This window comes from Jaculus jaculus, chromosome 9 (assembly GCF_020740685.1).
Source record: "Jaculus jaculus isolate mJacJac1 chromosome 9, mJacJac1.mat.Y.cur, whole genome shotgun sequence".
Taxonomy (NCBI): domain Eukaryota; kingdom Metazoa; phylum Chordata; class Mammalia; order Rodentia; family Dipodidae; genus Jaculus; species Jaculus jaculus.
In genome coordinates, this window is record NC_059110.1 from 71,589,405 (window position 1) to 71,605,657 (window position 16,253).

Sequence of the window (16,253 nt, forward strand, 5' to 3'; positions counted from 1 at the left end):
ATTTAGTAGAGAATTTCCAGCAGCTAATCTCAAAGGACTATTATGTCGTCATTTAGAAACTTTTTCTGGCTTTTTGACAATTGTTACATTTGACTTGTGGTTGTTCTGATGCAGCCTTTTCTTTAAACAGTTTTTACCAAGCTGAAGCTGGAGACTGGCTCTCCCCTCCTTTATATAACCTCTCTCTTGTGGATCAGCCACATGGGAACGTTATAATAGAACGCCTTGCTAATATAGAGAGTGTGTACTTCTGAAATGCCTTTCTCGTATTTATGATGATGATATTGATGATTTTCTCCTTGGTTTTCTGAGGTAGGGTCTCACTCTAGCCCAGGCTGACCTGGAATTTACTATGTTGTCTCAGGTAGGGCTCAAACTCACGGAGATCTTCCTACTTCTTCTAACTCCTCCTGAGTGCTGGGACTAAAGGCCACCATCCCTTCCTGGCTATAATGATTTTCTTTTTACTGTTTCTGTTTATGACAAAAGCAATATATTTGTGATGTGGTGGTAAAGGTTTCTGTGAATATGCAACAGAATAGCACATGTGTTGAAATAAATTATCTTCTGGGCCAGGCATGGTGGCAGAGTGAGTTCCAGGTCAGCCTGTGTTAGAGTGAGGCCCTACCTGGAAAATAAACAAATTATCTTGTGTAAAGATTTCTGAAAGTGAGGAGGGGGATGGGAAGATTGGAGAGAAGATGGAGGGAGTTAGGGAAGCAGGGAGGAGGGTTGTTTTTATGTATATTTTAATTAAGGACTTCTTTGTATGGATTCATCATGTGTTGGTACCATCTTTTCCCTCCTTCCTGCCTCCCATTCTGCTGGGGCCCCTTCTCAGTGGTTGCTGGTATTCCCTGTGGGGTTGTGGGTTATGTGTTGTTGGAGTAGCAGTCAGTTACTGGGGGAAGGCAATGCCTCTGGGTATGACATCCCAACCTGAGGCTCTTGCAATCTTTCCGGCCCTCCTTCCCCAAAATTCCCTGAGCTGTGGTGGGTGAGTTTTAAGTCTACTTCAGTGATGAGTTCTTAGGAGCCTCTAGATCTCTGCTTTGATAGGTGTTGAATATCCCCAGCATCTGTCTCCTTCACCCTAGTGCTGATTGTCAGGCTCACCATGGAAGTAGCACTTAATACTTGTCTCCCCAATTCTTCTGTAATTTCACCTGGGCCTTGGCTGAAAAGTAAGGGGTCCTTTATCTCTTTGAGTCTCACTACCTACTGAAAAAAACAAACAGATTTCTGTGTGTACCCCTGATGCAAAGGAACCTTTTTTTTTTTTTTTTAACTTTTTTCTAAGGAACTTTATTTGAGAGAGAGATAGAGTCAGATAAAGGGAGAGAGAATGGGTGTGCCAGGGCCTCCAGGTGCTGATAAAACGAACTCCAGACACCTTGTGTATCTGGCTTATATGGGGAAGTGAACTGGGCTCCTTTGGCTTTGTAGGGAAGTGCCTTAACTGCTGAGCCATCTCTCCAGCCCTCTTGGTGTTTTTAAGGTTGTTAGGAAAGCCTTATGGGCCCGGTGTGGTGGTGTATGCCTTTAATCCCAGCATTTGGGAGGCAGAGGTAGGAGGATTGCGGTGAGTTCAAGGCAATCCTGAGACTACCTAAGAATTCCAGGTCAGCCTGGGCTAGAGTGAGACCCTACCTTGGTAAATAAAAGGATGGAAGGAAGGAGTAAATAATAAATTATAATAAATAAATAATAAATAAAATAAAACATTTTAAAAAAGGATATTTTGTTTCTAACCTTAGTGATAAAATTGGTAGTTTAGGGCTGGAGAGATGGCTTAGCAGTTAAGTGTTTGTCTGTGAAGCCTAAGGACCCCGGTTCAAGGCTCAATTCCTCAGGACCCACGTTAGCCAGATGCACAAGGGGGTGCACGCATCTGGAGTTCGTTTGCTGTGTATAGAGGCCCTGGCACACCCATTCTCTCTCTGTCTGCCTCTTTCTCTCTCTATTTGTCTTGTCACTCTCAAATAAATAAATAAAAAATGAACAAAAAAATTAAAAAATTATACTTAAAAATTTGGTAGTTTGTTATACACACAAAAATTGATTTTTTTTAACCAAGATTTTATGTTAGAATTCATTTAGATAAAAAACTTGTTTACCAAAGTTAAAATCATTTGCACTGCCAAAGTAATAATAACATGCAATATAAAACTCATGCTTGTTTTTGATCTTTGTTTCCAGACCATAACAATGGATCATTTAACTTGAAAGCTCTATCAGGAAGCTCTGGATATAAGTTTGGCGTTCTTGCTAAGATTGTGAATTACATGAAAGTAAGTACTTGAATGACAAAATTCTGTTTAACTTTTTGGAAAAAGAAGGGGAGGTTTGGGTTTTCAGAAGTTTTTTTTTTTTTTTTTTTTTTGAGGTAGGGTCTTGCTCACAGGCTGACCTGGAATTCACTCTGTAGTGTCAGGGTTGCCTAGAGCTCATGGCAATCCTCCTACCTTTGCCTCCCAAGTGCTGGGATTAAAGGCATGAGCCACCAAGTGCTGGCCAGAAGTAAAAATTTTTATATACACATGTAAAGATTTCTCATATTAAAGCCGGGCGTGGTGGCGCACGCCTTTAATCCCAGCACTCGGGAGGCAGAGGTAGGAGGATCGCCATGAGTTCGAGGCCACCCTGAGACTCCATAGTGAATTCCAGGTCAGCCTGGGCTAGAGTGAGACCCTACCTCGAAAAACCAAAAAAAAAAAAAAAAAAAAAGATTTCTCATATTAGAGCTGAGTATGGTGTTTCATGCTTGTCATCTTAGCATTGTAAGGGCTGAGGTAGAAGAGTTGGCCAGCCTGAGCTACAGAATAAGTTCCAAGTTAGCCTGGGCTAAATGACATCTTGTCTCAAAAAAAAAAAAAAAACAAACAAAAAAAACCCCAAAACACCTAAACAGGTTAAAATCACTTGCTTGTAAATACTGACAGACCAGATTTGATTTCCCTTGTATCCACATAAAGCCAGATATGCAAAGTAGCTCATACATCTGGAGTTAGTTTGCAATGGCAGTAGGACCTGGCCTGCCCATTATCTCTCTCTCTCTTTTTGCTTGCAAATAAATAATAAAAATAATTTTTTAAAATTAAAAATCTGGGCTGGAGAGATGGCTCAGTGGTTAAAGGTACTTGTTTGTAAGGCCTGACAGCCTGGGTACAATTCTCTAGTACCATGTAAAGCCAGATGCACAATGTGGTGCATGCATCTGGAATTCATTTGCAGTGGCTAGGGGCCTTGACATGCCCATTCTCTCCTTCTCAAATAAATAAAATACTTAAAAATATTTAAAAACTAAAACAAAAAAAAGATTTATCAGATTATACATTTTAAGTATGAGGTATAATTATATGGTAATTATATTTCAGTAAAACCATAAAAATGTTCAATACAGCATTTTTTGCTCTCTATTGAATTGACAGTGTATCAGCTCACTTATTTAACTTAACATTATAAACTTTTATTTTATTTTATTTTATTTTATTTTATTTTTTTAATGAAAAATGTGAGTCTTTATTAAGCCAGCCCATGTCTGTCCCCTCACAGCAATGAGAGCAGTCAACTTTATTTTATTTTTATTTGAGAGAGAGAGAGAGAGGAGGAGGAGATAGAAAGAGAGAGTGAGGGAGAATGGGCCTGCTAGGGCCTTTAGCCTTTGCAAACGAACTCCAGATGCATGTACCACCTTGTGTACCTGGCTTATGTGGGTTCTGGGGAATTGAACCTGGGTCCTTTGGCTTTGCAGTCAAATGCCTTAACTGCTAAGCCATCCCTCTAGCCTTTTTTATTTATTTATTTATTTGTTTTTGTTTTTGAGGTAGGGCCTCACTCTAGGCCAGGCTGACCTGGAATTCACTACATACTCTCAGAGTGGCCTTGAACTCACAGCAATCCTCCTACCTCTGCCTCCCAAGTGCTGGGATTAAAGGTGTGTGCCACAGCACCTGGTTTATCCTTATATTAAGTATACAATTTAAGCCCATTAAATCACTTAAAAAGAGTATGTCTAGGCCGTAGATATATCACCTTTAATTAGTTGCTAACTGCTGGCAATATCAATGGGGAAGATAGTAATTATTTTTAGAGATGTTTCTTACTTGATAGAAAAATAAAGTAACATTGTTCAGGCATGTGGTAGTGATAGGCTCTTTCTTGGAGGAGAAAATTATTGACAGTCTTAGAAAAATATTGACTCACAAGAGAAATAGGATATACTGTTTGAAATATTTAGTGCTTTTAAAACACCTGTATATCAGTTGCTCTCTCATTGCTGGGATGAAAAGCCTGACTAGAAAGGTGTTTTTTTTTTTTTTCTTCCCCATACAGTTTCAAGGAGATTTATCATGGTACAGAAAGCATGGCCAGAGAAGACAGGTGGCAGTACATGGTCACATCATTAGGGAAGAAGTAGTAAGATCATGGCAAGCAGGGCTGTGCTGTAATACCTTAAGGCTCATTCCTAGTAATAAACTTTTTCCAGCAAGGCTGTGCCACATCATCAGCTAGAGATTAACTGTTCAGATGCACAAGAAGATATTTTATGTTCAAACCACCACACTCGAGTTTTATAAAATACTTCGAAGGCTGGAGAGATAGTTCTGTAGTTAAAGGTGCTTGCTTGCAAAGACTGTGGGCCCAGGTTTGATTCCTTAGTACTCATGTAAAGACAGATACACAAGTGGAACATGCATCTGGAGTTCATTTTCAGTAACAGCCCTGGCACACCCATATGCACACTTTCTCTCTTTCTTTCTCCCTCCCCCACCCCTCAAGTAAATAAATTTTATTTATGTTTTGGTTTTCTGACTTAAGGACTCACTCTGACCCAGGCTGACCTAGAATTCATTATGTAGTTGCAGGGTGGTCTCAAACTCAGGGTGATCCTCCTACCTTTGCTTCCCAGGTGCTGGGATTAAAGGCGTGAGCCACTATGCCCAGCTAAAATATTTTTTAAAACAATCTTTGAATCTTATCTTTTTTTTCTTCCTCCTGTGGTGCTGGGATCTAGCTTAGACCCAGGGCTTTGTACATGCTAGTTAAGCAGTCTACTACTAAACTGTATCCCCCTTTCTTTCTTTTTTTAAAATTTTTAAGTTTTTTTAAAGTTATGTATTGCTAGGTGTGGTGGCATGTGCCTTTAATCTCAGCACTCTAGAGGAAGAGATGGGAGGATTGCCATGAGTTTGAGGCCACCCTGAGATTATCTAGTGATTTCCAGGTTAGCCTGGGCTAGATCAAGACCCTGGAAAAAAATAAAAGAAAAAATTTAATTATGAAGGAGAAAGAAACAAAGAGGCAGATTGAGAGAAAGAATGGGCATGCCAGGGCCTCCTGCTACTGTAAACAAACTACAGATGCATGTACCACCTTGTACATCTGGCTTAAGTGGGTCACAGGGAACCAAACCTGGACTTTTTGGCTTTGCAGGCAAGAACCTTAAACACCAAACCATTTCTCCAGCCCTATTTGTTTTTCTCTTTTTGAGATAGGGTCCAGGCTGACCTGGAACTTACAGTGATCCTCCTACCTCTGCCTCCCAAGTACTGGAATTAAAGGCATGTACCACCATACCCAGTTTGTATCCCCAGACCTTAAGACTTTGAATCTTAACTTCCTTTTAAAAATTTGCATGTCTATGTTCAGGAGTGTGCTTGTGAAATGGTGTGTCAGGTGATGAGAGTGTCAGTTCTCTCCTTTCATCTTTTTCCCCCCTTAATTGTGGTAGAGACTCACTCTAGCCTGGAGTGACCTGGAATTCACTAATTTTCTCAGGGTGGCCTCTAACTTGTGGCAACCCTCCTACCTCTCCCTCCTGAGTGTTGGGATTAAAGGCATGCATCACCATGCCTGGCTCTTCCATCTTTTTTTAAAACAAGGTCTCTCGCTTTGCTGCTGGGTAGGCCAGGCTAGCTGACCCATGAGCTTCTAGATTCTCCTAGCTCTGCTGCCCATTACATTACCATAGGTGGGTTGGGATTACAGATGCATGTGCCACTTTGTGTCTGGCGAATTGAACTCAAATCATTAGGCTTGCACAGCAAGTCTGTAATGGGGAAATTGGCGTTCTGGGGCGCTTCTTGGAACCCCCAAGCCCTGAGTTCATATGTGCAAACCGACCAAAGAATTGGCAATTCCAGATTCAAGGGAATGATTTTTGTTTTCTTTTTTCTTTTTTTTTTTTGTTCCTTTTTTTTTTTCAAGAGAATGATTTTTAAAATACATTTTATTTAGATTTTACAAAGGAGTGTGGAAAGGGGAAGGCTGGGAGGTAAGGGGAGATAAAGTGGGGAGAAGTATACCACATGGAGCCCAAAAGCCCATGTGGGCCACGTGTAGCTCAGGAGTCCATGCAACCACATACGGATCTGGGGAAAAAAATGTGGAAAGAGAAAAGAAAGTTCAAGGAGCTCCTACCATGTGGTGAGCTGGAGGGCATAAATAACCCATGCGGAGAACAAGGGTTAGGGGGGCCCTCCTAGCTTGGCCTGGGCCTGAGCCTGATCTGAGCCAGTCCAGGCCCAGCTGAGGAAAAAACCCACAGCTGGAAGTTCCCAAGTGATCAGAGATAGACACTGCCCTCCCCTTGCAAAGATATTTATGACCTTAGGGTGTTGGGCTGTCTTTTGGCCTTGGTGAACCAGAGGGTTAGGGGTAGGGCCTGTCTCTGGAAGAGAATAGCTGTGGCACCAAGTTCCAGGGCCTGAACTTGACCAACCACAATATTTAAATCCTATGAAAGACTTTCCTCCCAGTAGGGAACTAGGCAAAAGAAAAGAAGTCAGGGACTGTAGAGATGGCTTAGCTGTTAAGCACTTGCCTATGAAGCCTAAGGACCTTGGTTCAAGGCTTGATTCCCCAAGATCCACGTTAGCCAGATGCGCAAGGGGGCATACGTCTCTGGAGTTTGTTTGCAGTGGCTGGAGGCCCTGGCGTGCCCATTTTCTCTCACTCTGTGTCTGTTGCTCTCAAATAAATAAAAATAAACAAGAAAAGTTTTAAAAAAGCATTGTGTTTAAAAAAAAAAAAAAGCCTGCACTTTTCACCTTCAGGGGTCCAGTCACCCTAACTCTACCTCCCCAAGTCCCCCCACGTCCTTTAATCACTGAGCCCGTCTTCCCAACCCCTTAGCTTCATTTGTTCAAGTGACATTCACTTATAGCAAAGTGAGCTAAGTGATTTCGATTTGTCTTCTAACTTCTGCCAAACTCATTCAATTGCATCTCTTGAAAAAGTCAAAGTACTATATTTGTTGTTATTTTAGTCTCATCCATGTGTTGCTTGAAATATAGACCATAGGTCCAACCATGCTAAGGTTGTTATTTTGTAATTTAAGAGTCTTCATGTCTGAATTCTGTGATTTGTATTTGGTTTCTAGCAGAAATATGTTAGTTTATAATTTTGTCAGTATTAAATGATATAATTTGATACATTGTGTTAAGCATCCATTCATTCCATCCCTCCATTGCCCCTTGTAAATAGACATTAAATCTTCTCTAGGCTATTTAAATTATTCATAGCACTAATGGTAGCATACCCACAAAACATGTATCCCTTTGCTGCTTGCTGTCAGTTAGCTGAAGGAGACTATTAAAGTGATTATGTTTTTGCTACTTTGCTTAACATAGGCTTCACTTAAATAACTTACTTGTAAATAACATTGTCTATCTGGTACAGTAGTGACCTCAGATTTTTTTTTTTTTACTTAGTTATCCTGGAAGCAGTTTTAGAAAAGTGAATATCCCTTTGGACACATATAATTTGCTAACTATAGTATTTTACAAAAGTCAGAATAGTGACAGCATTTAACTGGAAGTTTAAATGGTAACTACAAATATGGGATTTCTGTTACATTAACAGCATTTCAATAGCAAACATTGCTCTTAAATTTAGCTAGTGAATATAAATGTCAGTCTTATTTTATAGTTAGAGAGAGAGAGAGAATGGGGTCACCAGGGCTTTCAACTGCTGTGAATGAACTCCAGATACATGTGCCCCCTTGTATGCATGTGTGACATTATGTGCTTGCATTACTGTGCGTCTGGCTTACATGGGACCTGGGGATTCAAACATGAGTTCTAAGGCTTCACAGGCAAGTGCCTTAACTGCTAAGCCATCTCTCCACAACTAAATGCCATTCCTGTTTTTAAAAATTATATATTTATTGTTAAAATATATGCAGTACATGAAGAAACAAAATGATGTTCAACCTAAGATAACAATAGCAACATGTCCTTTCACAGTTGGTATTTGGCAAGGTAGCAATAGTTTTAAAATTTGAAGTTTTTTTTTAAAAAATTTTAAATTATTTATTTATTTATTTGAGAGGGACATACAGAGAGAGAAAGAGGCGGGGGGGGGGAGGGAGGGAGAAGAGTGGGTGCTCCAGGGCTTCTAGCCACTGCAAATGAACTGCAGATGCGTGTGCCCCCTTGTGCATCTGGCTAATGTGGGTCCTGGGGAATTGAGCCTTGAACTGGGGCCCTTAGGCTTCACAGGCAAGTGCTTAACCACTAAGCCATCTCTCCAGCCTAAGCTTTTTTATGGTTGGTAGTACACTTCAGATCAAATTCAGACCAAACTAGTGACATTGAAATGAAGAGATCCGAGTTCTAATCTAAAGCCAGTCACTGTCAGTCACTTTACCTACTAGGCCACCTTTCTCCTACAAAATCGAACCACATGGGATGCCTATAAGTGGCGGTGATCTACTTTTATATTTATACAAATTATTTTTGCGGCAAGCCCAATAGATTGGCCTTCTTTTTTTTTTTTTTTTGGTTTTTCGAGATAGGGTCTCACTCTGGTCCAGGCTGACCTGGAATTAACTCTGTAGTCTCAGGGTGGCCTTGAACTCACAGCGATCCTCCTACCTCTGCCTCCCAAGTGCTGGGATTAAAGGCGTGCGCCACCATGCCCGGCGGCCTTTTTTTTAAATGTGAGAATGGGAGTGGGGTTGGGGAGGATTGGTGCACCAGGACATCCAGCTACTATAATTGAACTCCAGATGGGTGCACCACCTAGTGTGTGTGTGCAACCTTGTGCACTTGGGTCACCTTGTGTCTGGCTTACGTGGGATCTGGAGAGTTGAATATGGGTCTTCAGGCTTTGCAGACAAATGCCCTAACTACTAAACCATCTTTCCAGTTCCTAAATGTCATAATGTAACAATACTTAGTGTTTGGGAACTTTAATTATTTTTATTCTTTGACCTTGTAGGTCCCTTTCGTTGCTGTTCTTGAATTTTAGCATAATAGTATATATTTTCCTGCTTATTCTTCTAGTGATCATCTCTCAATCTTTTTCATAATAATATATTATGAATTATTTGTTATTAGAATTTTGGGGGGAGTTTGTTTTGTTTTTCTTTTAAACATTTTATTTATTTATTTATTTATTTGAGAGCGACAGACACAGAGAGAAAGACACATAGAGGGAGAGAGAGAGAATGGGTGCGCCAGGGCTTCCAGCCACTGCAGATGAACTCCAGACGCGTGCGCCCCCTTGTGCATCTGGCTAACGTGGGACCTGGGGAACTGAGCCTCGAACCGGGGTGCTTAGGCTTCACAGGCAAGCGTTTAACCGCTAAGCCATCTCTCCAGCCCTGGCCCTCTTTTTTTATAATTATATTTTTATTTATATTTGAGAGAGAAAGAGGCAGAGAGAGAAGAATGGTGGGTGTACCAGGTCCTTGAGTTACATGGACTTAACCTGATCTTCTGTCCATCCCATTGATTTCTGTGTCAGAACCATATTGTTTTTAATACTATATAAATTGAAATTAAAATTGAGTATAGTTTTGGGTATCCGGCCTTTTGTGCTCCTATATGAATTTTTAAGACTTTTTCTTTTTCTGTGAACAGTGGTACAGGAATTTTGACTGGGATTGCATTGAATCATTCTTTTGCTTTTAGTAGGATGGCTGATTTCATGATATTCATTCTTTCGTTCAGTATGCAAGGGGAATCTTTCTATCTTCTTGTATCCTCCTTAATTTCTTTCTTCAGTGTTTTAAACTTTTTATTGTAGAGGTCTTTCACTTCCTTCGTTAGCAATATTCCAAGATACTCAATTTTTTGTAGTTATTATGAATGAGACTGTTTCCCTGATTTCTTTATTAGTATATTTATCATTAGTATATAAGAAGGCTATTGATTTTTGTGTTAATTTTTTTTCCTGGTTTTTCAAGGTAGGGTCTCACTCTAGCCCAGGCTGACCTGGAATTCACTATGTAGTCTCAGGGTGGCCTCGAACTCACAATCATCTTCCTACAACTGCCTCCTGAGTGCTGGGACTAAAGGTATGTGCCACCACACCTGGCCCTCTTTTTTTATAATTATATTTTTACTTATATTTGAAAGAGAAATAGGCAGTGAGAGAAGAATGGGTGCACCAGGGCCTTGAGCCGCTGCAAATGAACTCCAGAAGCATGTTGCCACTTTGTGCATCTGGCTTACATGGGTCCTGGGAATTGAACCTGGGTCCTTTCACTTTGCCATCCTTCCAGCTCTTTTGTGTTAATTTTGTAACCTGCCACTTTGCTGAAAGTGTTTATCAGCTCTGGATTTTCTTTTTTGGTGGTGTCTTTGGGGTCTCCTATATAATAACTTCCTCCTTTCCAATATGCATTCCTTTTATTTCTTCTGTCTTACTGCTCTAGCTAAGACCTCAAGCACTATATTAACTAGCAGTTAAGAGAATGGAAACCCCTGTCTTGTCCTAGGTCATAGTGGGAATGCTTTGAGTTTTTCTCTGTATGTACTGGCTATGGGTTTGTTATGATGTTGAGATATATTCCCTCCATCCCAAGTATCCAATGTCTTTATCATGAAGGAAATTTGGATTTTTTCAAAAGTCTTGTCTATCCTTTGAGATTATCATGTGATTTCTGTCCTTAAATCTGTTTATGTGATGTTATTATGTTTTTATTTATTTCTACATGTTGAACCATCCTTGCATTTCTAGATTAAAGCCTACTTGATTGAGGTGAATGATCTTTTATTTTTTTAAAATTTTGATTTGCAAGTGCTTTATTGTAGGTTTTTGAGTATATCATATACATATCTCTATATATGGAATGTTTCACAAATTGGTATGTCATCCTTGTGCAGGGGCCATACTAATCTTCTTTGTATGGCTCCAATTTTAGTAGATGTGCTGCCCAAGCAAGTGTGTGTGTGTGTGTGTGTGTGTGTGTGTGTGTGTGTAAAATATGTGTGTGTATATTTATTAGTGTTTTTAAAAATTTATTTATTTATTTATTAGAAACAGAGAGCAAGAGAGAGAGAGAATGGGTACACCATGGCCTCTAGCCATTGCAAATGAATTCCAGATGCATGTGCCATCATGTGCATCTGGCTTACTTGGTACCTGGAGAATCGAACCTGGGTCCTTAGGCTTCCCAGGCAAGCGCCTTAACTACTAAGCCATCTCTCCAGCCCACCTATATATTTTTTAAATTGTAACTCTGTCTGATTATATTATTGGTGTAATGTTGACTTTGTAGGAGCCAGGGAATGCAATCTTTTCTGATTTATGGAATAACTCAGAAACAGTAGTTTCAGTTCTCTAAAGATCTGATAGAATTTGGTAGTGAACTCATTTGGATCTGGATTGGGTGATTTTTAATTATAGTGTCAATCTCATTGCTTGTTTAAACTACTTATCTCACTGGGTGTGGTGGCACATGTCTTTAATCCCAGTACTTGGGAGGCAGAGGTAGGAGAATTGCTGTGAGTTCGAGGCCACCCTGAGACTATATAATGAATTCCAGGTCAGCCTAGACTAGAGTGGAATCCTACCTCAACCCCCACCCCAACCCCCCAAAAAAGTTATTTCTCATTTGGGTTTAAATTTGGTAGGTCATATGCATTGAGAAATTAATTTCCTACAGATTTTTATAGTTTTGTGGAGTATAGTTTTATGAAGTATGTCCTTATAATTCTTTCAATTTCATTGGTGTCTGTTATAGTGTCTCTTTTTCCATCTCTAATCTTCTTGATTAAGGTCTTTTTTTTTCTCTTGTGGTTAATTTGGCTAAGGGTTTGCCAATCTTGCTTCTTTTGAAAGAACCAGCTCTTTGTTTCATCAATTCTTTTTTGTTTTTGATTTTCCAACCTGACATGGAATTCACTCGGTACTCTTAGGGTGGCCTTGAACTCACGGCAATCCTCCTACCTCTGCTTCCCGAGTGCTGAGATTAAAGGTGTGTGCCACCGTGCCTCACAATTCTTTTTTCTTGTTTCTATTTCACTGATTTTTGCTCTGATCTTGATTATAAGTTCACTTGAGGTCTGTCTTTTTCTATAATGCAGGCATTTAGAACTATAATCTTCCCCCCAAAGGCTGCCTTCATTGTGCCTGTTTTCATATGTTGTGATTCATTTTCATTTAGTTTTAGGAACTTCTTGATTTTCTTCTTAATCTCATCAGTGACCAAACATTTTTAGATTTTTTTAATCTCCAAGAGGTTTTTTTTTTTTTTTTTTCTTTTCTGATTTCTTCTGGTTAATTTCTGACTTTATTGCATTGTGGACAGATAAAACAAAAATATTTCAATTTTCCTAAATTTGATGAGACTTGCTTTGTGTCTGAGTATATATATTTTAAAATATTTTTATGGACTCGGCTGTGGTGATGCACACCTTTAATCCCAGCACTCAGGAGGCAGAGATCGAGGATTGCCATGAGTTCAAGGCTACCCTGAGACTACATGGTACATTCCAGGTCAGCCTGAGCTAGAGTGAGACCCTATCTTGAAAAACCAAAAGAAAAAAATAATTATGGGCTGGAGGGATAGCTTAGTGGTTAAGATGCTTGCCTGCAAAGCCAAAGGACACAGGTTCGATTGATTACACAGGACCCATGTAAGCCTGATGCACAAGGTAGCACATAAATCTAGAGTTCATTTGCAGCGAGCAGCTGAAGGCCCTGGCATGCCCATTCTTTCCCTCTGTCTCTCTCTTCTTTCTGCCACTTTTTCTCAAATAAATAAATAAAATAAAAATACTTTTATTGCTGGGCGTACTGGTGCATGCCTTTAATCCCAGCACTTGGGAGGCAGAGGTAGGAGGATTGCCACGAGTTCGAGGTTACCTTGAGACTTCATAGTGAATTCCAAGTCAGCCTGGGTAGAGGGAGACCCTACATCAAAAGAAAAACAAAACAAAAAAATTGTATTTATTTGCATGCAGTATGACACAGAGGGAGGGAGGATGAATAGATGTACTAGCACCTCTTGCTGCTGCTGTAGATGAAATATAAACACATGCACCATTTTGCTCATTTGGCTTTATGTGGATCCTGGGGAACTGAACCCAGGCCTGCAGGCTTTGGAAGCAAGAGCCTTTTAACTGCTTAGCCACCTCTCTAGCCCCTTTATTATCTGTGTAAGAGAAAATTCCATGGGCTGCTGAGAAGAATATGTATTTGCTTGGACAGAATGTTCTGTAAATATCTGTAGGTCCATTTGTTGTATGTTGTCATTTAATTCCATTGCTTCTCTATTTTCTGCCTAATGACCTGTCTATTGTTGATAGTGGGGTATTAAAATTGACTGCTGTTATTGTTTTGGAATATCTCTGACTTTATATCTAGTAAATTTGTTTTACAAAATAAGCTGCATTGTTACTTGGTGCACATGTGTTTAGAATTCTATTGTCCTGTTGGTGAATTGTTCCCTTGATGATCTCTTTGCTTGTGTTTTAATAGCTAGTAGAACAGAATATCTGCTTGTTTGCTGGTTGTGTTTGCTTGGAATATCTTTTTCCATCCTTTAGTGTAATATCTGTCATTGACAGTGAGGTGAGTTTCTTGAAGACAGCATGAGGATGGATCCTTTTTGCTGATCCAGCCTATTCTGTGTTTTATGATTGGGAATTGAGACCATAAATATTCAAATTCTGAATTCCCTGTCGTATTTATGATTTTTGTGAAGTTTGATGTTTGCTTGCATTTGCTTTCTCTCATTAATTTTTTTCCCCTGTCAACTCTTGACTATGTTTATTCTTCTCTTCTGAATTTCTTTTTTTAAATTATTTTTATTTATTTGAGGGAGGAGGGGAAAGAGGCACATGCAGAGAGAAAGAATTGGTGTGCCAGGGCTTCCAGCCACTGCAAACGAATTCCAGACAGCATGCACATCGAACCTGGGTTCTTAGGGTTTCCAAGCAAGCGCTTTAACTGTTACGCCATCTCTTTAGCCCTATTCTTGTCTTCTATATGAAGTATTCCATCAGTGTCCTCTGTAAGGCTGCTTGGTGCTGATAAATTTCTTTAGCATGCTTTTATCATGGAAAGTTTTTTTTCTTTTTTAAATAACCTCTATTACAGCAGGTAAATTTTTTGGGTATAGTAGTTTGGGTTGGCAGCAGTGGTATTTGTTTTTCTTAATTTAATTTTTTTTTAATTAGAGAGAGAGTAAGAAAAAGAGAGAATGAATGGGCACACCTGGGCCTCCAGCCACTGCAAACGAACTCCCGATGCATGTACTACCTTGTGCATCAGACATATGTGGGTACTGGGGAATTGAGCCTTGAACCAGGGTCCTTAGGCTTCACAGGCAAGCGCTTAACCATTAAACCATCTCTCCAGCTCCAGAATATAACCTTTTAAGAAATAAATTTTAATTAAAAAATGTTTTTATGGCTGGAGAGATGGCTCAATTTAATTGTAGAATGTTTCCATGGCTGGAAAGATGGCTCAGTGGTTAAAGACACTTGCTTGCAAAGCCCAATAGCCCAGGTTGTATTCATTAGTACCCACATAAAGCTGGATGCACAAAGTGGTGCATGTGTCTGGAGTTCATTTGCATTGGTAAGAGGCCTTGAGCTTATCTATTCTCCCTCTTCTTTTTCTCTCTGCCTTCTTCTATCTCTCTCTAATTAAAAATTTTAAAAATGCTGTTAAGATTTAAAAAATATATTTACTATGCTATTGGCCTGGAGTTTTACTTTTTCATTGTCCACTGTTTAAACATTTGAACTTCTCATGATGCCCCAAATATCTCTCATGTTCTGTTCATGGTTTTCTTTTCTTTTTCATTTTTTGGTTTTTCAAGGTGAGTTCTCATTCTAGAATTCACTATGTAGTTTCAGTGTGGCATCAAACTCACAGTGATCCTCCTACCTCTGACTGCTGAGTGCTGGGATTAAAGGTGTATGCCACCATACCTAGCTGTTAATGTGTTTTTGATCTTTTACTAGTAGATCCAATTCCTCTTCCTTGTCTGCAGCTTCCTGTACCTGGAGCGGGGCAGAAAGGACTCCTCCTTCAACTTGTGGCAGTTCCAGTCAGGTCCCAGTCAGAATGAGGCTGGTGTGCTTATCTTTTTTTGTTTTGTTTTGTTTTTTTTGAGGTAGGGCTTCTCTCTAGCCCAGGTTGACCTGGAATACACTATGTAGTCTCACAGTGGCCTCGAAGTCATGGCTATTCTCCTACTTCTGCCTCCCAAGTGCTGGGCTTTTAAGGCGTGTAACACCACACCCAACTTTTTTTAAAAAATATTTTATTATTAATTATGTATTTATTTGAGAGAGAGAGGAAGAATGGATGCACCAGAGCCTCCAGCCAGTGCAAATGAACTCTGAATGCATGTGCCACCTTGTGCATTTGACTTACATGGGTCCTGGAGAATGAAACTGCGAGGTCCTTCGGCTTTGCAGGCAAGGGCCTTAACTGCTAAGCCATCTCTCCAGCCCTTTTTTTCTTTTAAATGTTTGTTCTCGCTCTAGTCCAGGCTGACCTGGAATTCACTATGCAGTCTCAGGGTGGACTTGAACTCATGATAATCCTCCTACTTCTGTCACCTGTATGTTGGGATTAAAGGTATGCTTTAAAAAAAAAAAAAACCCTTTTTTTTTCCTTTTGGTTTTTCAAGGTATGGTCTCACTCTATCCCAGGCTGACCTGAATTCACTGTGTAGTCTCTGGGTGGCCTCGAACTGACTGTGAATGATCCTCTTACTTCTGACTCCTGAGTGCTGAGATTAAAGGTATCCACCACTATACCAGGCAAATGTATGCTGTCCATACCTTTGTTGGAAATTAGGAGGCTACAGTGGCCTATTTTTCTATTCCAGTGGGCTTCATGTTGATTTTTTTTTTTTTTTTTTTTTTTGGTGGGGCAGGAGGGCTGTAACTATGCTGCTTTGTTACTGTGGCTTTGTAACTGAAGTTTTTTTGTTTTGTTTTGTTTCTTTCAAGGTAGCATCTCACTCTAGCCTAGGCTGACCTGGCTCACACTCTGTA

At 39.9% G+C, this 16,253-nt stretch overlaps 1 protein-coding gene and 1 non-coding gene across 2 annotated transcripts in view; one reads left to right on the forward strand and one right to left on the reverse strand.

Moving 5' to 3' along the window:
* Gtf2e2 (general transcription factor IIE subunit 2) overlaps positions 1–16,253 on the forward strand; it is a 103,359-nt gene that overhangs the window by 26,191 nt on the left and 60,915 nt on the right. Inside the window, exon 3 of the mRNA XM_045158719.1 lies at positions 2,200–2,291. Within this exon, the coding sequence (XP_045014654.1) occupies positions 2,200–2,291 (92 nt within the window). The remainder of the gene's footprint in view (positions 1–2,199; positions 2,292–16,253) is intronic.
* Positions 11,073–11,175, reverse strand: LOC123463768. Its single transcript, XR_006639153.1, has one exon. It is a non-coding gene; the product is annotated as a U6 spliceosomal RNA (small nuclear RNA).